Genomic DNA, 24,283 nt, shown 5'->3' with positions numbered 1-24,283 from the left:
CAAAAGAGTTTGCTTGCAAGAAGCATAAATCTGCCTTTATGTGCCACACATACAGTGGATGTCCTTCACTCTACTGTGCAAATAATAATAAAAAAAACTAAAAAAACACAAAATGTTTGGATTGCAGTAAACATGCACAGGGTGAAAGCTTCCTTAGTAATACACTTTATGTGTGTAAGGCTTTTTATTATTCTATTAAAGGGATAGTTCACTTTGAAATACATTTTTGGTATGTTTTAGCTTACCTCAAGGGCATCCAAGATGTTTCTTGTCTTTCTCATTTCGTGTCTTAGTCCATCAATGTATACTTACATTTACGAGTCATTAATCATGTTTAATTTGGACTTCTCTGTGCATGCTCTTTGAGGGGGTGACCATAGACCTGCATTATATGACTGACAGACAAGAACAATTTGACCTAAAAATACCAAAATTGAAACCACAGCAGAAACAAAGACACCTACATCTTGGATGCCCTTGAGGTAAGCTAAAACATACCAAAAATTCATTTCAAAGTGAACTATCCCTTTAACAAGTTATTTATTTACTTTTATGTAGGGGACACTCTCTGTGTAGGGGACCCAGGTTCCCATATCTTAACTTAATATTGAATTGTTTTTAATACACCAAGTGAAAATTGTAGTTCATAGCCAATTTTATGGAATTATCTATGGAGAGTGTCAATCGACTAAAGCGGGATTCAAGTACAAGCAAAAAGGAAATAGTTACATGTGTTACAAGCCTATAAAATCCGAAATCACTAACCATGTGGAGGCTCCCAGTAAAACCTCCCAGTAATGGCAGCCACTGTCGATGAAGACGTTGCCAGCGGCACCGTAGGATCCGGTTCCACTGAAGCGTTCCGGAGTGTGACTCTTCTTTAGGGAGCTTTCATCCTTCTCCATTGTCAGACAGTCATTGGAGAGGCGCAGCTTCTTATGAGCCGTTTTGGGGTCCAGTTTGAAAGGCTGACCTGAGGAGCAGAGAGGATAGAAATGGGTGAAGAGAAACTCTCACTGATCTGCTGGAATTTCCCAATTCATGCAATTTGTCTTCTGATTCTGGTTAATTTAAAAGATGAGCTTTTGTGATAAAAGTCGCACAGTGTGTGTGTGTGCGAAAGTGAAAGACAGAATCAAGTATATGATTTGAGTTTACTTGATATTTCTTGAGAAGAAGAGGTGACCCCGCAGACCCGACATTTAACTTTGGCACGTCTAAATTTTCCCATCCCCAGCGTAATGACTGACAATGCAGGAAAACAATCAGCTGCACTGTGTCCCTGCCCACAAACCAATCATCTCAAGCCAGAGTGAGGTTTACTGCACCCAGATATGAAAGGTTCTGGCAACATGCTGCTGGAAGCCAATTACATTAACACGCTCTTGTCTTTGAACTGCTTATCGCTGTGAGCGCAGCCATTCTCAACACTCGTGCAGTCATGCCATTTTACAGCATGTGTTTGAGGGCACGAGGAAAGCGATGCATATGTGCACTCACACACACAGACTACAAGCGAGAATCCCATGAAATGCTATTTGCCTTCTATATAAAAATAAGTAAAATGGCATAATTGTGCAGTGCAGGTGTCTGAACAAAGGTCTTTATTGTATCATTTTTATTTAAAAACAAGTACTAAAAAAGCATACATTTAGAAATTATACTGAAGATTGTATTTTGCTGCCTTTTATTCGCAACCCATCCAGACAAGTCATATTTGTCCTGTCTTTTTCTAATTGTTTTTAACTTGTTTACTGAGGCCTGTAGAGTCGGAGGTGTAGCTCTTGGGTGTTTTGCGATTTATCCAGTAGCACCTCATTGCAGTACACAAGATCCAGGGGGCGGAGTCGGATCCAGATCTGAGAGGTGGAGTTGGGTAGGTTTAGGGGTGGGTTTAGGGATCAGGGGGTGGAGTAGGGTAGGTTTAGGGGTGGGTTTAGGGATCAGGGGTGGAGCTGCGTAGGTTTAGGGGTAGGTTTAGGGATCAGGGGTGGAGCTGGGTAGGTTTAGGGGTGGGTTTAATAAACAGGGGGTGGAGCTGGGTAGGTTTAGGAGTGGGTTTAGGGATCAGGGGGTGGATTAGGGTAGGTTTAGGGGTGGGTTTAGGGATCAGGGGGTGGAGCTGGTTAGGTTTAGGGGTGGGTTTAGGGCTCAGGGGTGGAGCTGGGTAGGTTTAAGGGTGGGTTTAGGGATCGGGGGTGGAGCTGGTTAGGTTTAGGGGTGGGTTTAGGGATCAGGGGTGGAGCTGGGTAGGTTTAGGGGTGGGTTTAATGATCAGGGGGTGGAGCTGGGTAGGTTTAGGGGTGGGTTTAGGGATCAGGGTGTGGAGCTGGGTAGGTTTAAGGATGGGTTTAGGTATCAGGGGGTGGAGCTGGGTAGGTTTAGGGGTGGGTTTAGTGATCAGGGGGTGGAGTTGGGTAGGTTTAGGGATCAGGGGGTGGAGCTGGGTAGGTTTAGGGGTGGGTTTAGTGATCAGGGGGTGAATTGGGTAAGTTTAGGGATCAGGGGGTGGAGCTGGGTAGGTTTAGGGGTGGGTTTAGTGATCAGGGGGTGGATTGGGTAGGTTTAGGGATCAGGGGGTGGAGCTGGGTAGGTTTAGGGGTGGGTTTAGTGATCAGGGGGTGGAGCTGGGTAGGGTTAGGTATATGTAAGGTGGGAGGAGTTGGATCTGAATACGACTCCTCCCCATGGATTTCATGTTCTGCAGTGAGGACCATCTCGATTTATCTGAGCATTGCACGATCTGGCAACTGTCTTGAGTGTTTTCCACTTATGAAAACTTACTGTAGAATAATGTACTTCAAATGGTTTGGAAATAGCCTTGTAACCCTTGCTAGATTGATGGACAGCAACAACTGCTTATCTAAGACCACTGCTGATGTCGTTCCTCCTTGGCGTTGTGTTAACACACACCTGGATGCTCTAGACCAGCAAACTGCCAAAAATTCTACTTTTATAAAGTTGGTCACCCTCACTGAAGATCAAATAATCAAAGACGTTGACTGCAACTTTTCCTCTCAATTCCTATGAAAGCAGTAAACGGTGAACTTAAGTTTGTCACACATAGCTTTTAGCCAAGTTTTCGTTAAATAAATAATGAAATGGTGTAATCTGTCATGTGTTGTTGTTCATCTAAGATTGTATTTACTTCATTTTAAGACCTGCCAAGGACAATGATTTCTTATTATGTCCTTATACATAAAACCATAGAATTCAAAAGGTATACTTTCTTTTCACGACGGTGTGTGTGTGTGTGTGTGTGTGTGTGTGTGTGTGTGTGTGTGTATATATACAGTATATATATGAGCAAAAATGAGCAGCGCTGAGTGAGAACAACTAGATTTATGACAGCTGCAGTCAGACGCTGACACCTGTCACATAAATTCAAAGGTTTATTTGTAATGCACTAAAATGTGACAACAACATAATTTGCAGTGTCAGCTGGGGCAATGCCCTTTAAAGAGTGAACTGCAGCGTTTTTCAGAACCTTAAATGAAATAGTTTTTTACTTTATATACATACATACACACTACACACAGTGAGACCTCACTTTTGGCTGTGCTCCTGCTCTTGGGATGGGGTGCTCAGGGGAGGGCTGACTGCTGACAGCTTGAGTGATGTCTACGCTGTGCAGGATGAGTAAATATTATTCCGAGATCTTTTAACAACAAATAAACATGGCTGCCCTTGGGGCTGCTTGTCATGTGATATTTCTCATATTGGCTTTACGTACGGTCAATAGCCATGGCAGTTCTGACTAAACAGAAGAGGCATCCTATAGGAACACAGCTGTGACTCTACACCCACATACATGTGCATTGTGCACACACACAAACAAACAAACAAACACACACACACACACACACACACGCTTATTTATTGTGTCTGTCATTCAAAATTCTTCCTTCACAGGGCAGAGTAAACATGACATTAAAGCTAGTCTACAGGAAAAAAGTCTACTGTCACTTGTTATTTTGCATAATGAAGTAAAAAAAAAAAAGGGAATTACCAAAATGTTACATCATGCGTAAAATATCCTGCCTTCCTCAAAGGTTTACTTGTGAGCTGACTCCTACAATTCCTGTTTGCATGGATTCCTACTGAAATAACTTGATTTCTCTTAAGAAAATTCACCAAAACAACAGTAAATGTGGCCACATGTTACGTTTCAGTCTTTTATGGATAGAACGTCACAGTACGGTTGAACACTACATGGACTGACCATCGAAATGGACCATAATCTGTATTAATGATTTCATTAAGAAAGCAGAAGAGAGAACACAAGAAGAAAGAGGGTCCATTTGAGGAATAAAAAATAAATCAGTGGGAATGTAGAGAGTCCACACTTGAGTTTGTATGCGAACCTCTGCTGCTGCTTGTATTATAGATCTCAGCAATCCCTTTTGAACATATTATCTCATCCAAAGTTCAGCTGGAAAAAAAAAACAAACTTTCATTTCAACACAACTTGCAAAGAGCCATTTGATGTCTTCCCGTTGTTGCTCTGTAAGCCTGCATGGCTGCGCTTCAGGAACAGTCACGTACACCCTGGTGATGGACTGGGGGATGGAGAAGCAGGAGCAGGGACACATAAACACACTGAGCAGGAGCAAGCAACACACATAAACACACTGCTTCTATTCTATTTATTTCAAATGTGGCCACATTTACTGTTGTTTTGGTTTCATAGGAGAAATCAAGTTATTTCAGTAGGAATCCATGCAAACAGGAATTCTAGGAGTCAGCTCACAAGTAAACCTTTGAAGAAGGCAGGATATTTTATGCATGATGTAACATTTTGGTAATTCCCTTTTTTTCTTTTTACTTCATTATGCAAAATAACAAGTGACGGCTCAAGTTTCTTCTTTTTTTCTTCAGGGTTTCTTTTGGTGTACGTTCATAAATTTCCAAATAATCAAGTAAATAAAATGATATATCCTATATATACACATGCAAAAGTCTTAGGCATGTTAGCATTTTTGGAAATCTGATCTCACCACCATCGAGTCCATCTGGGATTACATGACGAATCAGAGCAGCAACTTGATTTTATTTGTCAGTTAATTTCAATAAACTAAATCAAATCAATATTTGCCGCGAACACCCTTAGCTTTTAAAACAGCTTTTTTTCTCATGCAGGTACACTTGCACATATTTTTTGAGGTAACTTTGCAGGAAGGTTTCTTCAAGTGTTTTGGAGACGTTGCCGCAGTTCTTCTGGATTTAGTCAGTCTCAGTTTTTTCAGTTTGTTTATGTAATCACAGAAAGACTCAAATGATGGTGAGATCAATTCTGCTTCTATAGGCTACTTTTTGTAATGTCGAATTGATGCTTTTCTCTTTTCACACAGCCACAATTGATGTGCCATTAATTTGATTAATTGGCAAATCATATCATTAATTTGATAAAAAAAATAATAATTGCTTGACAGCCCTAATATATAAAAATATATACCAAATTATTATGATATTTTTATTAATAACTGTTGTAACACATAAATCATTTTAGATTGCATTTCCAGCAAAATATGTACGGTTACTGTGATAGCCTAAACATTATATAGCAAATCTCAACTTTGATTTTTTTGCTGTTTTGTCGCAAATGATAACTATGTTATCGGCCAGCTCTTTATAAAGTTTGATTTATGTCCAGATTTATCAGCACACATAGGCTAAAATATACATGTGTATACAGGGTGACATTAACTATATATCTCAACAGCATGATTGCTTGTATCATTGCAAAAATTATATTATTGCCCAGCTCTAATTGTGAATACAGGGCAAGAAGATATTAAGATATTATAAACACTGTGATTTTCTGTAACGATGAAACAATGTGTATTGTGAAAAGCACTATACATATAAATTTGACTTGACTTGATATAACATTACTTATACAAGATATACCCACACAGTCCACTTTCCTAATTAATATTAAATAATTACATTAAAAAAATTAAGAATGCTGCATTTTAAGCTAAAGCGATCTTGATTTTTGGCCATTGCACATATCAAAATTGAGAGGCCCTGTGATATGATCACTTCAACTTCATCTCTGCCTTTGCAAATTACAGTCGCCACTTAAAGTCTTCAGAGAAATTAATTGTCGATGATCAAGCTTGAGCTCTAGGATTTAACTGGGGGCTGAACATGCGCTCACTCCGAATTCCTGAATAAAACAGGAAGAGATTACGTAAATGTCTTTAAATAGCATTTCTCTCGAGACGGGGGGGGAGGTGTCTGGACTTTCACGGTCGAGTAGGCATGGCAAGCATGCGTGTGCCAGTGAAAACGTGAAACATAATTGGCCCAAAGACAGTTTCCTTCTTTATATAAGCAGAAGGCACAGCTGTGGGAAAGGACTTTCTTTGATGATGCAAGGGTTAAAATGTGTTCTATGGAGAATACAATAAACAGCAAGCCTTAAATTTCCTACTTTGAATTTCAATTCTACCGTACTACAAAGAGAGAAAGTTAAACTTTGGCTAGGCTTCCCAAAGCATTTAGTAGAAATATAGTGCTTAGTCTCAAACGGTACATTTCCCAATTGCAGCATTATCTAAGAAGCACTGATCAAAAGTTTGGGATCAGTATGACTTAAAAAAAGGAATTAATACTTTTATTCCGCAAGGATGCATTCAAATTGATCAAAAGTAACAGTAAAGATATTTAAAATGTTCCAAAAGGTTTGTATTTCAAAATACAAAGTTCTTATTTCAGTTCTTTAAAAATCTGGAAACTGAAAAAAAAAGTTATCAGGTTTTCCACAAAAAAAAAAAAAAAAAGCAGCACAACATTGTTTCTTGAGCACCAAATCATATTAGAATGATTTCTGAAGGATCATCAGACACTGAAGTCTGGAGTAATGATGCTGTACATTCAGCTTTGATATCTGATAAAATACATTGTTTAAATACATTGTTTCTGTTTAAATGATCATACGACGAAGTCTCCTTGCTCGTTTTTTTTGTCGACGGTTAACACGGTGCGGTGGCTGGTGTTGCCAGATTGGCTATTTTTTCGCTAGATAGTAAGGCCGGTTTATACGAAGCCCCCCTAGTCCCACTTTGGCCTCAAGATATTAATTCGTGGCCTCAAGATACTATCTCGTGGCCTCAAGATAGAGTTAGTATCTTGAGACCACGAGTTAGTATCTTGAGGCCACGAGTTATTATGTTGAGGCCACGAGATAGTATCTTGAGGCCACGAGTTACTATCTTGAGGCCACGAGATAGTATCTTGAGGCCACGGGTAAATATCTTGAGGCCATAAGTTACTATCTTGAGGCCACAAGATAGTTCTAATTATTTTTTTTTTTTTTGCCAAAGTGGGACTAGGGGGGCTCCGTAGGTTTGTGTTTTAGCCGGGTTTTCGCCTGGAAGGAACAAAGTTAAACTAAGAGAGCATGTGCTCACAGACACCAGAATGAACACGTTCACAGTAACGTTCATCAGGCAGTAATACAGTAAGTAAAGTTCACGTTCGCCCAAAATATGAACGCGTTCAGGCACAACACTGTGTGCCAAGATAGGAAACAGATGATCATAAAATAACATGCATCTTTAGTTTAGATGATCATATGATCCTATGCAGGGATGGGCAGTATTTCAGATACATGTATTTAAAATACATATTTGAAATACAAAATACTATTTTGTATTTTGTATTTTAAAGCCTTTGTAAAAAATCTAATGTAATTTGTATTTAAATACATTTAAGATTAGTATTTTTGTATTTTTTAAAATACTCAAAATACTTTGAGCCAGAATCCTAGAAGATCAGAGGAAGGATTTGGACATCTTGAACCAGTATCCAGTTATTAGACAGCTGTTTGTGAGGTTCAACACAATCATTCCCTCTTCAGCTCCTGTAGAGCGCTTGCAATAGGCCACACAGACGACGCCTTATAAACCCAAACTTTTTGAAAAGCTGGTGGTGCTAAAGGGTATCGAATAGATGGATGTCTGATACACATATAGGTACACCACCTGGAGGAGTACACCATCAGTTATTTAAAATATAATTTACTTTGTCTTATTGAGTTCTTGTTACTGAGTGCGAGGTAATGATGGTGATAAAACATAGTAAAATATGTTTGAAATTAGTTTTTTTTTTTTTTTTGTAGTTTTGTATTTCCTACAGGGCTAAGGAAGGGAAGAGGTATATAAAATAAAAACGAAAGTTTCTAAGTAGTTGCACACATCTAAATATTTGCTGGCGTTCAGAATAGGCCCAGATAGATTTCAGCCTGCACTGGGATGCCTGCACTGAATCGCCAATGTCACATGTATTTTCTGTATTTTCAAAATACAAAATAGTGTATTTGTATTTAAATACATTTTTCCACGCAGTATTTTGTATTTGTATTTAAATACATTTTCCCCACAGTATTTTGTATTTGTATTTAAATACATTTTCATGTATTTATGCCCATCCCTGATCCTATGCATTATGGGAAAAAGCCCTTCTCTCTTGGAAAAAAAAAATAATTAAAAAACAACACACAAAGATTTGAAAGGGCTTAGATTTGATTCTCAATACCAGTGAACTTTAGAGCAACATACTGTATGCTTTCCTACATTTTCACAGGACAGGCTTTAACAGTACAATACAGACACTGGACCTTTGTATGTGTCTGGAAGAAAATTACATTTAATGGCACCGCTGTCTAAAATAGCATTATTACAGTAACAAAAAAGACAAATTGGTAAGTGATAGAAAAGCGAGAGAGAGAGAGAGAGAGAGAGAGAGAGAGAGAGAGAGAGAGAGAGAGAGAGAGAGAGAGAGAGAGAGAGAGAGAGAGAGAGAGAGAGAGAGAGAGAGAGAGAGAGAGAGAGAGAGAGATGCACTGCAGCAGTATTCTCAAAAGCTAAAAGAACCATGAGAAAGTAGAGGACCAAGAGGTAGAAACAGACAGTGAAAATAAGTGAGAGAGGAATGTTTGGCGTTTCCTCTAGACATTCCTGTATTTCTCTCTCAAACTCCTCCACAAAGCTGCTTAGAGTCTCTGATGCAATAACCCATTTGAATGCTGTCACCTGGTGCCCTGTATCTTGATTGAGTTATTTGCTGTGAGAAGGCTGGGTAACGTCTGACAGCTTAGGTGAGGGACCCGGGCTTTCCCACATCTCTTTCTCGCACACACAGCAGTTCGACACCAAACTAACTGATGGTTCCCATTATTTACATGCTTGGGTGCTAGTCGCAGATAGAACACTGATAAAGGTATTGAGCGGTTGAGTATGACAGAGCTGCTGCATTTACACTGATGTATCCCCACCATATATACTAGGACTCTGCATATAATACCTAAGAGGTGCTGAAGGGCGTGTTGGGCTTGATTTATCACTCAAATTATCAATAATTTGAGATTATTTAAGTCAGTCCATTATTCTCCCCTACAAAGATCCTGTAATAATTGAGGTTCAGAGGGCATATTTTTTTAAGACTAATTGTAGTACTGAAGGATCCGAACTGTTAGCCCAATAGTGGCAAGAAACATATGTAATGTTTAACCGACTCTGATTTGGGTGGGTTTCTCCCATCCCCATACAACGTCACATCTCTGTCTTTCACTGCCCTGACAAGAACGTCAGTCTCATCGGCTGTAAACGTTCTTGGTGCGCGCCTGGTAAAACCGCCGTTATAATAACTATCCGTCATGCAACATGCACACCTGCTCTTAAAGGGTATGTTGGATGACACTCTGATTGGTTTATTTCACGTTACGCCCAAACCACACCTATGAATAATGAGGCTACTTCAGACCAACCCCTTTTAAACTTGAGCCTGGCGCAAGAGTCATTTATCCCACCGGTAAAATAGCAACAGCGCCCAAGACCTGCCCACAAAGTTACAACTTTCTAGATATTGGCACCAGCTACTGATACAGACCACTAGCATGTGGTCTATTGATCCTTGCATCACACTGGACTTACTGTTGGTTTTGAGGCGAGCAGGTTCACTGTTTCTGCTGCCTGCCTGGTTGATAGCCTTGACGAAAAAGATGTAACGGGTGCCGCTCTGCAAGCCATGGACTGTGTAGTGATTCTGCTTGATATTGGGAACAATCATCCAGCTATCTACAGAGTTATACAGACCTGCAAGGAAAGAGAAAGAGAACAACATTAATGACAGATGCTGGTGCAATAATCACCACGTGCAAATAAATATTTGAACACATTGTGATTCTAAAAAGGGAATGGTACATATGAAGTTCATTATTCGAGGCATGTCTATTTCTGTTTGATATGAAAATACAGATAGCACACGTTCGGAGAGAGACTCCGGATGTTTGCCTCAGGCAAGTAGAGATGCCCCCCAAGCCAGTCTCTCATGGTGAACCATTTGCCCAGAATGCCCTTAGGAAACATCAACACTTCCATTAAAGGGGTCATATAAGGGTATAAGCACTTTTTATTTTTTTTTCTTAGTTGATTGTACTGATAAACTCCATCCAGTGTTTTTGTTTTAATCTCCTTATATGTTTTTCCCAGTCTCAAATCAAGCCGTTCGGCCGTGTGACGTCACTAAATCGGACACCCCTCCCACGATTGTTGATTGACAGCAGCGTTTCAACAAATCCCCGCCAAAGAATGTATATTCCCCACCCTGTCATCATAGTCTGTCATTGTTAATACGCTGGAGCAGAATGTGGAGTTCTGTACTTGGGTGTAATAATGAACAGAGCAGTCATGTTCCTAAATCCGAACCGATGAAGACATAATGGCTGAGTTTTGTTTTTAAAAGGGACATTCCCAACGAGCAACGTCAATGCTTTCATGTTTGCGCGATTCACAAATCTTTTCTCACCAGACTGCTTTATAAACGAGGGTCAGACTCAGTATAAAGCTGGTTTTGCTAAGAAGCAACTCCTGAAAAAAAGAATTGGTACCAACTATTCATGTCCCTGCTGCACCTCCAGAAGAAGTGAGTGTAAAATTGTATTAACCTTTATATTCAATTTTGCAAATCGCTTGCACGCTTCATGATGAATATGGCTAAGGTTTACACTCAGGGTATATTATGGTATATTTTGTGTTATTACAAACTGAGTACGTATACATCAGTAAATACTTAGCGTTCGGAAATGTCCATTCAGAAACGTCCTGTTCGAGCCTTAATTGTCAAACTTCTTTGCGGCCGTCATCTTGTTCCGGGTCCGACTCCGGTTCATACTGATATGATTACACAGATGTGTCCTCAGAGACTCCCGCTGCCATTCTTTCTCCAAAATATGCTCTCAACTGTCAAGGCAACACTCCACGTGCGTTGTGTCAAAACGCCTCAGAACAGAGGGGCGGAGTGAGCGAAGCTCATTATCATTTAAAGGCATATGCATTGAAACGCCATGGTTTTGACAAGGTAAAATTAGTGTTTTCTTACAATACTAATGATAATTTTTAAATAAAGTATATAACAAACTTTTAATTTAGACCCTAAAGAATCAAAATAACTAATGAAAATGGCATTATATGACCCATTTAAAACCACTGACATTGCCACTCAAGGTATCGGCTATGCGCTTAAAACCCTAACAACAATATATGAAGAGTTCAGATGCGAAAGCCTCTAAATGCCATTTGAAATTTTCTTCTTTAATGATGATTTTTATCAAACTTGTATATTTAAGTTCAGTAATTTCATTTAAATAACAATTAATAGGTAGTTATCATTGTCATTTAAGTAAAATTAGTGAACTTAAATATACAAGTTTGATAAAAATCATCATTAAAGAAGAAAATTTCAAATGGCATTTAGAGGCTTTTGCATCTGAACCCTTCATATTTAGCCACTGGCCAGCCTGCTTTCTAGATCAGTATTATAAAAATCCATATCGTTCAACCATTAAAGAAAATGGCTTTCAGGAGATAAAAGTATCCATTTTCGCAAAGATATTTACTGCATCATTCAGCTGAATATAAACCACGTCTAATGAATTGTTGGCTGCTCATAAATCCAATTGCAAATTATATCTCTATGTATGCAAGTAAATGATCACGGGATAAAAACGAAAACAAAGCTTGTAATGTATCAACCATTTTCTTCAAGTATCTGCATGCCGCTAATATTTTTTCATGATCAAAACTCATTTGATCCACGTCTATAACAAAAAGGCGTTTGATGTTGTTGTTTGATGAATCGAATTAGAATAACAGACTACAATATGCTGCTTATATTGTAAATTCTCCACTGTTGTTTGACATTCAGAGGGAGAGAGACTTCAAAGAGGTTCAGATGAAGGTATGTGTCACTGGCTAAAAAAAAAAAAAAAAAACAGTGTGAATAGGGATCCTAGACAGTGCATAAGTGAGTGTGTATGTGTGTGTGTGTAGGTAGATGAAAGGGAGCCGAAACACAAGACTGGAACGGGGTTGCTCCCAATACTGTCGGCAAATCTAAACTAGCCTTTGATGCTTTTATTGTGTGTGTGTGTGTGTTTCCGTGACTGTGCACGTGTTTAGATCTATGTCACCAATGCCAATAAGACACATAGTTAAGAATTAATCCTAGTGCATTATGCATGTATGTGTATGCGGTATGATTCCACATAAATGCATTTTCCTACGCCCAGAAAAAACATACAGTTAAATTCACTTCAACAAAGTCCCACTTCTCATCGGTGGCCACTGTGGACTGTGTCTTCATTTCACATTCACATTCTTGGGCATCTCTCCAAAGCCCAGCTTATGAATATCTTAAGGTACAAAGACCTAGGCTTTGGCAGTAACCGCTGTCAAATAATAACGCCCCAAAAAGCAACGGATACCCTGCAGCAAGATCCACCGTCTTACGATGGCCAACAGCATCAAGAAAACATAATATGACACCTAATCAATGCCTGGCTGACCAATCCTGTGACTATCTCTGCTTTGAAATTCACTTGAGATATAAGATGAGCAATATCCACCAGCAGGGCTGAAGATAAATCATAGAAGCAGGACATGAATATTGGGAAAATTGTGAGAATGTCACAGAGGTGTGCATCAACCAGAAAGCTGCGTTCAACTTTAAGCATGAAATTTAAGCAATAAGGTAAGCTACATCTTCAAGAGTAGTTTTACATCCTCTCTAATTTGTAAACATTGTGAAAACAGCTGAAAGTCAAATAGTAAGTAAGCTAAAACTTGATTCTGTCTACCTTCTACACTCATGCTGGCCTTCTAAACACATTAGTTTGACCTCAAATAAGCAAACAATATATTTCCTATTAATATTTCTCCTTGGAATAGATTTTATAGGTATTTTTCTAACATGTCAGAGCTGATTGCAGTTTTTTTTTTCATCAAAACCAATTCATATGAGCTCCACAATCAACAAAACTTACCTCTGAGAATGAATAAACATATATTAGACAGCTAAAGGTCACCAGCTGTCTGCACTAAACCCATTACCAGACCAGAATAAAATACAACGAAAAATGAATACGTGCAATCTAGAAGTTATAAATAAACAGATACAAATACAAATGTAGATAAAAGATCAGGACTGGGCAAAACCATTTAGGTGATTATTGACAACCACTCTAGACAAATATAATATATACAGTATATTGTATATATTAGTGCAGCCAAGCTGACTAATCGCATCTAACAGAAGTGTGTATTTATATCATGTGTCTGTGTGTATACAAATTGTATATATAAAACCCCTCACATTTCAACAAACATTATAGCCTAGGTAATCTGTGTGGGGAGCAACCATTCTAATTCTCAAATCCTCTATAATTCTCAAAAAAACATCTAGTGGTCAGTTTGAGAGAATTGTACTCAGAGCCCAAATTGTAACTGTTCTAATACAAGATAAACATTTTTTTTGTATGGTCCCGTCAAGCTGACAAAAACATAAACATGATGAATAGGACATGTGGCTTTTCATGCGTAAACAACGTACAGCTATTATCACTTAGGGTGTACTCACTTTTGTTGCCAGCTATTTTGACAATAATGGCTGTATGTTGAGTTATTTTTTTAGAGGACAGGACAGTAAAAATATACTGCGATACAAGCAGCACAATGACTACTCTAAAATATATCCAAGTTTCATTTCTTTAGTGTTGTCCCTTGAGAAGATATACTAAAATGCTGAAATGTAAGGGGTGTACTCATTTTTGTGAGATACTGACTATATATATATATATATAGACAGTATCTCACAAAAATGAATATATATATATATATATGAAGAGCTCTTTTCCAAAACGCGTTAAACGACATTTTTAAAAAAAATGAGTTTGTCGTGTCATTCTGCTGCGGACAGAACCCTTTCACTGCTCTATCAACGTTTCATGCCGAATCGCTATATTTCCTTGTTTAAAATGTACTGCAAGATACAGTTTCTTCCCAAGCCGCGATAAGCACCAGCCCTGTTTTTAGCCTAAACACGATAAATCCTCAAATTCAATGAGCGCTCTACACAATCCAGCACGGCAGCACTCTGAACAGAGGTTTATTATGTTCATTCATTCCTCAAAATGAGTCCCAGTTTTCTAGTCGACTAGTAGTAGATCATTTAAGCCATTTGTATTATCAGTAATCACATATATTGATTTAATTAAATGGGAGAGAAACCATATGAGCGTTTTTAATTGCATATTCCGCATCTCAACGTATGCATAAAGCTTGCCACAAAGAACCGGCAAAAGTAATGATTATGCATGAAACATTTGAATTGTTTATTAATAAACTAGTGTTTTCTGTCAGTGTCAGCAACAAAGATAAAGTTGATGATGCTTACTCGCCATCTTCGCAGTGAACGCGCATAGAGAAACGCATACTTCGAATTAGCCTACATACGCAGAGAGTTGCCAATTTATTTTAGTTTTTAATTGTTTTGTTTAAAAGTAGATATTTAAAGCTTTCTGTAGCTTAGTTCTCAGGCCTGTGTGAGGCAAGCATCGCGGTGTTTCGGTTCATATTATGAGACGCGCTCCGGTTCACCTGCGCGCCTCTGTGTCCTGATTATATTGTCTGATATTTACTTCTAATGTATTAATCCAGTCAATTTGTCGATGAAACATTTATTAAAATGAAGATACAATTTATATGAAACGAAATTTACAAGCTTTCTACAAAACAAAACTTAATAAGTGGTCAAAATCATGTCTGACGCACTCCAAATATTTTCCGATATTGGGCAGCTTTTGAATTTTGATCCTATCTTACTCATCTCATGCGGTTCCCTTTTCATAGCCTACTCAACATAGATGAAATAATAAAAATAAGTAATGTAATATTATTAAAAACAAATGTGAAACGTTTATTTTTTTTTTTTTTTTTTTTTTTAACTTATATTTAAGCGTCATGCTGCTCCGCTTTGCTCACATGTTATGTAGCCTGTGTGTGTGTGTGCATGTGCTGGAGGGGTGCCCATCCCTTTTTTGAATATCGTTATCATATATTGATCATTTTTAATAATTCGTTTTTTCATGCATATGTTGAAATTGGTATTAATAATTTGTTTTTTTTCATGCATATGTTGAAATTGGTACTATTTGTTTGAGGTTTATTTCGATTTATAGCGTTTTGGAAAAAAATAAAATTAACTTTTAAATTATCATTAACAATATTGTTGTTTGATTTAATAATTATTGTTCAAAATGTTCAGACTGAACCAATAAAACATTTAAACAGGATAATTTGAATATTCACAAAATGTGTGGGTCTAGGTAAAAAATGTAGTTTTCCTGAAAACTATTGAAATGGATTTATAGCGTTTTGGAAAAGAGCTCTTCATATATATATATATATATATATATATATATATATATATATATATATATATTAGGGGTGTAACGGTTCACAAAATTCATGGTTCGGTTCGTTACGATACACTTGTGTCACTGTTCGGTTCGATACGGTTTGGTACGTTTCCAATACAGCAAAAAGAAAGATTTAATTTTGATTTAATTTTTTAAATTATATTTTTATTAAAACTAACATCATAAAGTATGATTTTTCTTTTTAACTTTAAGCAATGATGGAGCTATACTTGACTTTTCTTAGGAGCTTAAAAACAAAAACAAAACAGCTCCTTAAACAAAATGAAATGTAATATTGTAGTAGTTATAAACAAAGGTTTATTTTAGTTCAGATTGACATTTGAGGGCAATTTTATTCATAATGTCAAAATAAAACCGATGTGATGTTACTTGAAAGCATTATAGCCTACTATTCCTGCCAAACTTCAATGGTTACAGTTAGTAGTGTAATACAGTAAATCCATGGTGAATGTTGGTGATCTGTGGACACTGGATAGTTCATTCATGGCACAACGTGTGTTCCTGATTTCCACGTCAGCGCTGTTTGATTCGTTAATAACGGAGAAATGTAAATGTTTCTCACTAGATCTCGCAGCGATGTTATTACTTTAGTGGCGAACTCAAATATTTTTATTACAGGATTTGGCTGCATTGGTCTAAACTGATAAACGGTCAGTCAACCACACAATAACGAGTAGCTCAGTTTCGTTCCCCTTACATTACATTTGCCATTTGATGTTGGGCAACGTTGTGGTCATGCCAGCATCTCTTACATTATGAGCGCATTTACCACGCGCAACACGCCTACATTTGAAATAACGAAATTTTGGTCAGCAGGAACAATGGTCCAACGAACCGTTTGGTTAAAAAATGTGTACCGAAAACCGAACCGAAAGCCTTGTACCGAAGGTTCAAAGCGAATATATATATATATATATATATATATATATATATATATATTCTTTTATATATAAAAAGAATATATATTCTTTTTGTGTTGCACAGAAGTATGCATCCCTTAAATTTCCTTTGAGTTTTGCAGGAAAACAAGGCAAAATCAGATGACCATAATAGTCATTTGTTAGACTGGTTTGACCTCATTGCGTTTGCAAGAACTGTCAGCTTTACAGTTGTTCGACCACATGTTTTCTGGCCCTCGCAACATCCACGTCTCTCCCGTTTTCTACAAACTACCTTTGAGTCACGGCACGCATCCCTGAGCTAGAAGTGCGCACGTCAGATTAGGTGATGTGGCCCGTTTCCTCCGCAAGGACAGCAGCATTTGCATACTGTTTGCCGCAGGTTAGCATGCCAGTCCGGCGGCTTGTATCACTATCAATCAATGTCACAATGAGAGCGGAGCAAAGAGCATTAGCTCATGTCAGATCTCATCAGGGCTGATGCCAGACCAGTGCCCTCACTTTCCCAGGCCTGATGATAAACCTGAGCCACTCTTTCAACAGCACTTCGAACGACTCTCTTCCCAAATGACAAAGCAGAGAAAAAACAATGTTTTGGCGGATGCATATGAATTCTAGGCAGCTTTAATTGATCACGAAAGCTTGGCTTTCCAGTCATGGCAGCTGTGCAATTACACATTATTGGACTCGAGTGCATTGCAGGGGAAAAGTATTGATTTTTACATAGCACATGACTGTTTTGTATGTCAAAAGAATGCTGCTGGCGTGCATACTGACGGATCACAGTAAACGATCGTTATGAAAAAGATCCTGCATGTTGTCCAGCCTGAGACCTTAATATGATGCTTTTACTGAAGGCTTGCGAAATGTAATACGCTTTTGCTAAAGGGAACATAAAACAAGCCATCAGTTTCACTGGCCTGCAAACATGAAAAAACAATAACAAAACAATATAAAAATACGATTCCATTAAAAATGCCTTGTAACTACACATGATTGAAGCTCCCCACAGAAGGAAATCCATCTAAAGCGGATAGATCTTGACTGGGGGCTGGAGTATATTTCAGAGCCACTTTTCCTGACTTGGCCATTGGCTGAGAAAATGCACGAGCAAAGGCTTACATTTCTTCTCATGGGAGTGAAGAGTACGCATCTAAGAATTGGAGCATTTAGGCATCCGCATTCAAAGACGCAATGCTGTAAAAAGGTCTGGGAAGAAAGCACTGCTCTCCATTTCTGTGTCTGTTGGTTTGTATCCTCTAAGGAGTCTCTGTGGATGCCTGGGCCTCTAAACCATCAGTGGTTGAAATGAATATACTGTTATTTACTGAAGCGGGCTGAATGGGAACGAGGAGCAGGTTTGCGAGTGAGAGAGCGAGAGAAGAAAATGATGACTCTTTCTTGTTCAGTATGCCTGTCAGAGTGCTTCACTGGCCTTCAAGCAATTAAAACAACTCTTTCACTTCACACATATGTAAAACATAGACTTACTACTTTTATTTACAAGTGCAGAAAAAAAAATATATATGGGGGAACATGTGTGCTAAAATGCTATGATTCCTTTAGCATTTTTATGGGTATATAGCAGTAGTTTTTGTGCTTAAAACAATGCAAATTATGGAATAAAAGGCTAAATGTAACAAATAATATAAAAATAATAAAATTATAAACTACTGTTGAAAAGTCGTAAGATTTTTTTAAAAATTAAAACTTTTATTCAGGCAGATCATTAAATTGATCAAAAGTAACAATCAATTTCAAATAATATTGTTTTTATTCATCAAAGAATCCTGAAAAAAAATATTTTCACAATTTACACAAAACTATATTTTAACATTAATAGTAATAAATGTTTCTTGAGCATCAAATCCACATATTAGAATGACTTCTAACGGATCATATGACACTGAAGTCTGCAGTAATGTCGAAGAATAAATTACATTTTAAAATACATTTAAATAGAAACAAAAAGAAATTTTGATCAATGAATGATTGAAAAATTGAATAAATGTAGCTTTTGTGAGCATATAGGAATTCTTCAAAAAACAAAAAAATTCTTACAGATCATACACTTCTGAAAGGTATGTACACACACACACACACACACACACACACACACACACACACACACACAAATATATATATGTATATACAAATGAACTGAAGAAAAAAAAAAGTCATATGCATGTTTTCTATAATATTTAGGGTATTGTGTTTATTCTTTACAAAAGTTGCAAAATGTTCCTATTCAGCCTTTGTAATGCCACTTGATGATACTAGAATCTCTAATGTACAGGTTGTGTACAGAAGTAAAAGCTGTTGAAAAGTAAATGAGGGATGGATGGTAAAAGAGTGAGAACCTGTGCTGTGTAAGGCATGTATTTAGACTCACTGATGAAGTTGGTCTGGCCAGTGTAGATGGTGTACTGAAGCTCATAGGAGGTGACGCTGAATTCATCTTCAGAAGTCCAGTGCACTGTAATGGTGTCATGAGAGGCTGTGCAGAGCTCTTCACGTATAGAGGGAGGGTTGGGTGCTGGAAAAGAAGGCAAGCGTCAAGACAGGATGTATTGATTTGGTTCTGAAAAAAAGGATGGCTGATGTAATTCTGGCCATGTATTCATTAACTTTGCACTAGATACAAGGAACGCACTTGTTGAAGGTGGTTTCAGATTTCTCACTGATTTTACCTGTCAAGTAATCCAGTCCTTCCAAGATTTTCTTTTCTCTGGAGAAATCAAGGGCAAAATTGTCAAAAGCCTGGTTCAGATTGACATCTGGGATGAGGACCTGGGAGGAGGCGGTGGCCATGGCAACTCTGTGTGGAAAGAGAGGCACTGGCAATTAATTTATAAATGTTTCTATTTACAACAGCCTATTTACAGGCAGTAGGCTGGATGTGATTTCACCCAAAGAGACAGAAATATAAACAGCATCTGGCCTGCTTTAATCGTACATCGATCAGTAGTGAAGATTGCCAGGTAGTCTGAGCCGTGTGCTTCTGTTTGAACCTATTCAATGAGTAGAGATATACATGTGTACGACCGTGCTTGTGCGTGACATTTCAGGAACATATGGGACAGGACCTCTGACCTTGAGGGCCGTTAAGTTTTGGCCAGTTTATTTTAGTATTAGTTTTGTCCTTGTAGAAACAGAACAGCAGAAAGGACCTTACCTGGACACAACTTATAAAGAACAACCTTGAAAATAGTATAAAGGCCGTCTCATCTCTTCCTATCTTTGTCAATCTCATGCACAGCGTAACTTCTGTGTGTCAGACTGAACCTACTCTTGCAAGAATAAATCATTTTACAATGACAGTTTGTCTCAGAATGTCTCTTACGCAGTGATATTGGTTGGTTAATGATTTTTTTGCCACAGCAGGACACACTCAAATGCAGAGAAATGTGTTCGGCAAATTCAAATAATATAAAAGACAGTACAGTCAGTAGGGATACTTAAAACCAATGACATTTTAAGGTTCTACAATACACACAAATGCTGTTGACCATACTCCTTGGTTTACACTGCCTGTTGAAATATTAATTTAAATATTAATAATAGGGCTGTCAAACGATTAATCGCGATTAATTAATTTAAATATTAATAATAGGGCTGTCAAATGATTAATCGCGATTAATCGCATACAAAATAAAAGTTTGTGTTTACGTGATATATGTGGGTGCACTGTGTATAATTATTATATACAGTATATACAGGTATATATAAATACACACATGCATGTACATTTTTAATAAATATCTTCATGTATAAACTGTATTTAGATTTATATATCATTTATATTATATATAAATATTTCATATATAAATAATATTTTTCTTTCTTAAATATACATGCATGTGTGTGTGTATTTATATATGTACAAAATAATTATGCACCCACATATATATTACGTAAACACAAACTTTTATTTTGCATGCGATTAATCGTGATTAATCGTTTGACAGCCCTAATTAATAATAAATATAGTAATAATAACACACACACACATATATATATACACACACACACACACACATAAACATATATGACAGTACATATAAAGTGAACAGTCACAAGTACAGAACATTTTTTTTCTTCTTTTATGTCAAAATTGTTGTTTTATTAATAATATTATACACCCAGCATCAGGTCTATTATGTTGCATCTACACGGTCTAATGCACAGATATGTCACATGCATTGCTTACATGCATTGCTCACCAAGACAGGCATTTTTACCAAGAAGTGCATTTGACTGTTCTCACACACTGTTGTATCACCGTAAGGCATGTGCGCTTGAACGGATGCATTAGAAAGCTGACTCATCCTAACAATCAGTATTGCAAAAAGCCAAAAAAGGCATTTGGAGAGGTGATGATAAGGCTTATAATAGCAAAGGTTTGATAGATGACAGTCAGACAGCACAAGAAAAATCCCAGTTTTGTAAAACGCATGACACCTCAAAGTCTTTCTCCACACCTGATGCTGCACAAATCTAGTTAAATATTGAGTCCTGAAGGCATATTTTGTATTATTGTGAATATAAGCCACAAGCAACGGAGCTGAAAGGAGGGGGCGACACCAGGAAATGTGCAGAGTAGCTGAAAGTTGCCTTCACGCTGGCAGCGGTAAGATGTGCAAGTGTGTGTGTGTGTGTGTGTGTGCAGTCTCACCTCTCAGCCACATTCCTGGCCGTCTGGAGAAAGCGGGCGTGGTCGTTCTCCTTCAGGCTGTGCTCAGCCTGTGTGATGAGGGCACTCGAGCGCTCCAGGCACTGTCTGCAGTTCGCAATCTGCTGAGCCAACTTCCTCAACTTCATCACCTAAACCCACACACAAACCTATTACAATCTATTGAGAGATAAATGTATGGGGCTGTTTTCGCAACTTGTTAAGCTATTAATATTACGTATGTTTACGTTTTCCAAGATGTTTGAAACATAATAGACCTTTAATGGAGCTTTTTTTTTTTCAATCAAAAACTCATTATCGCCCCTTGGCTCATAATCAGAGCTAAATGAGCGCTTTGCTTTGTTTGCTTTTTTGTGTAATTACAGCAGAGAAACAATAAAGTGATGGATTCGAATACTGAAAAACTGAAAAAAAAAACTGAAAAAACAAAACAAAAAAAAAAACAGAACACTCTTTAAAGACTCATATAAATGTTGTTAAAAACTAACTTCCGAAAGGAAAATCGAATGCATATATTAATGCTGTATTGAGCCAAATCAATTAGACAAAGTCTCAGAGATGTTATCAAGAAAAGTGTAGGGCACTGCTGAACAAAGAATCTAATTTAATGTTGAAATAGCTTTAAATGTTTAATAGTTCAAGTGTCTAGCTGGGTAGCTTTTCAGATTTTCCCTGAAAATTCCTCTCTCTGCATTAATATAGACTTAATACAGATTTAACTGATGTACTGTGGTCACAGGTCAGCTTATTTCGGCTACTTTAAAAGGACTTCAAATGTGGCTTATCCAATTAGAATTGACTAGTATTAGATTCATAGTGTTTCTGATTATCCTTAGTTTGCACTAATCCAGGCTTACTGTTTTATATATTTATACTACTGTTAAAAAGTTTGAGTTTGGGAAGATGTTTCTGAAAATGTCTTAAATATGAAATCATTGCTGGTTTAAAAGTTAAAAGATGTTAAAAGATCAGTTGTGCCACTTAATATTTTTCTGGAAATTGATACTTTATTTACAGGATTCGTCGATGAACCGAAAGTTTAAAGTAACTTTGTTGATCTTTTACAAGATGAATGTCTTTACTGTTTTGATCAACTTAATGCATCCTTGCTGACATTTTTTTTAAATGACTGGGCCCAAACTTTTTTAATAAATAGTGTATAAGAATATATTTTGGTTTGTGTCCATCAAGATTCATTTCAAAAATAAATGAATCAAATGCAATGTTGTGCATTTGGTCTGCAAAGCATATATAATTCTCTAGATTTTCCAAATATAAACATTACTACATCCCATGCTTCATTATGAAACATACTGAGTTGAATTAACAGAAAAAATAAAATAATTTCCTGCTATATAAAGCAATCTTATATATACCACTGCCATAATGTGATATATTCAATAGCATGAAATAAGATTTTGCTCATACCGCCCACATTACCTGACCACAGATTCACTACGAATTACCTTTCACTCATGTAACCGCATGTTTCATGTGCGTATACATTATATTTTATTTTACGAGAGAATGAGAGACATTAGCTATGCTTCCAATCCTCAATAAGCCAGTTAAATTGGTTAAGCAGGATCTAGCCCATGTCACAGTGTAATTCAATAGAGTTATGTTTGACAGGAAGGAATCGTTGGAAGCATTCGGATAAATCAAGCAAATAGGAGAGAAGAAAATGTTGCTCTGTGCCGCAGTCGATTGCATTAGATCAAATACGAATATGACCCCATTTCTTAAAGACAGCTTCAAATGGTTTGCTTTGATTAGATGATTTACTGCCAAAAAGTTTCGAACTTCCTACACGGCATAACAAAATTGGACTGCATCAGAAAAAATAAATAGAAAACCATTCAAAAACAAACCAGTAACAAACCTGGCTGAACAGCTAAAGCCTTAGATCAAATCTTACAGATGCTGTGCATCTGGGTTTATGATTCCAAAAGCCTCCTTAATACTAGTTACAGGCACTTTGTGCTGTAGCTGCATTACTGATGTTTGCAAAAGACCAGGCATAATCTCATGTTGCAGGCTGTGCATGTCAACTCAAGGATGCCATGCGGGAGTACACCACTGAAGGCCTTACGTAGACACTTCTGATGGAGATTACTGCATTTGTCTGGGACTCTCACATTAAACAGAGAAACGCAGGCCTGTCTCGTAGCTCAAATCCCTACTTGATAAGAGCGTGAATTCAGGCTGTCAAGATAAAGTGCCTTTGTGCTGGATGCTCACTGTCAAACACAAAACACAACACAGATGAACTGGAGCACAAAATCTGACTCTTCAGTTTTGGTAAAGAAATTTGGACACAAGTATTTTCCTACTGTAGTGTAAAGTCCTATGCTTATGGAATATTGATTTACATTTATTTTACAGTACATTTATTTTGACTGCAAACACAGCACACACACAGTAAAACAAATGTACTGTAAAGCACTATAAAAATCTAGCCTGGCTAATGCCAGACCATGTATCATTGAGAATGAGACGTGGTCTGGAAACCACATGTTCATTTTCTCGTATTTGAGGCGTGGTTTACGAATGGCCAGAGCCGTATTAGTGGGTGCTACAAATGTCTATCAAATGCGTCTGCATGTAGCTCATAGCCAATTGGTTCAATGATACCAGATGACGTATGTAGAGCGACAGAAAATTAGACGATGAAGACGACGATGTGTCAAAGATTTAGGAGATTTATGTATACACAAAATGTGTTTCTCAATGTCAAGGATACTTCCTTGGCAGGACGGGTCCTTCCAAGTCATTTCCTTCAGGGGCTAGATGAGGCTCCTCTTTAGAATTCGGAGAACACGTAAACGAAACAGGCTAGCAAGTGCACGTCATTGCGTCATTACATTAGTGAAAGGTCCGCTTTCGGCGCTCCAAAAATGGTAGTGC

General features: G+C 37.5%; 1 protein-coding gene across 6 annotated transcripts in view; it reads right to left on the bottom strand.

Moving 5' to 3' along the window:
* Nucleotides 1-24,283, bottom strand: part of mid2 (midline 2) — a 160,154-nt gene that overhangs the window by 6,386 nt on the left and 129,485 nt on the right. For all 6 annotated transcript variants that reach the window (XM_039648682.2, XM_039648684.2, XM_039648681.2 and 3 more), the window contains 5 exons: nt 21,359-21,507; nt 19,374-19,501; nt 19,076-19,219; nt 9,942-10,103; nt 766-973 (listed from right to left, as the gene is read on the bottom strand). In XM_039648682.2, the coding sequence (XP_039504616.1) occupies nt 766-973; nt 9,942-10,103; nt 19,076-19,219; nt 19,374-19,501; nt 21,359-21,507 (791 nt within the window). The remainder of the gene's footprint in view (nt 1-765; nt 974-9,941; nt 10,104-19,075; nt 19,220-19,373; nt 19,502-21,358; nt 21,508-24,283) is intronic.

Source organism: Pimephales promelas, chromosome 9, assembly GCF_988280905.1.
Source record: "Pimephales promelas chromosome 9, fPimPro1.hap1.1, whole genome shotgun sequence".
Classification (NCBI taxonomy): domain Eukaryota; kingdom Metazoa; phylum Chordata; class Actinopteri; order Cypriniformes; family Leuciscidae; genus Pimephales; species Pimephales promelas.
Note: the sequence above shows the minus strand (reverse complement) of the source record. Positions and strands in the feature narration are given on the sequence as shown.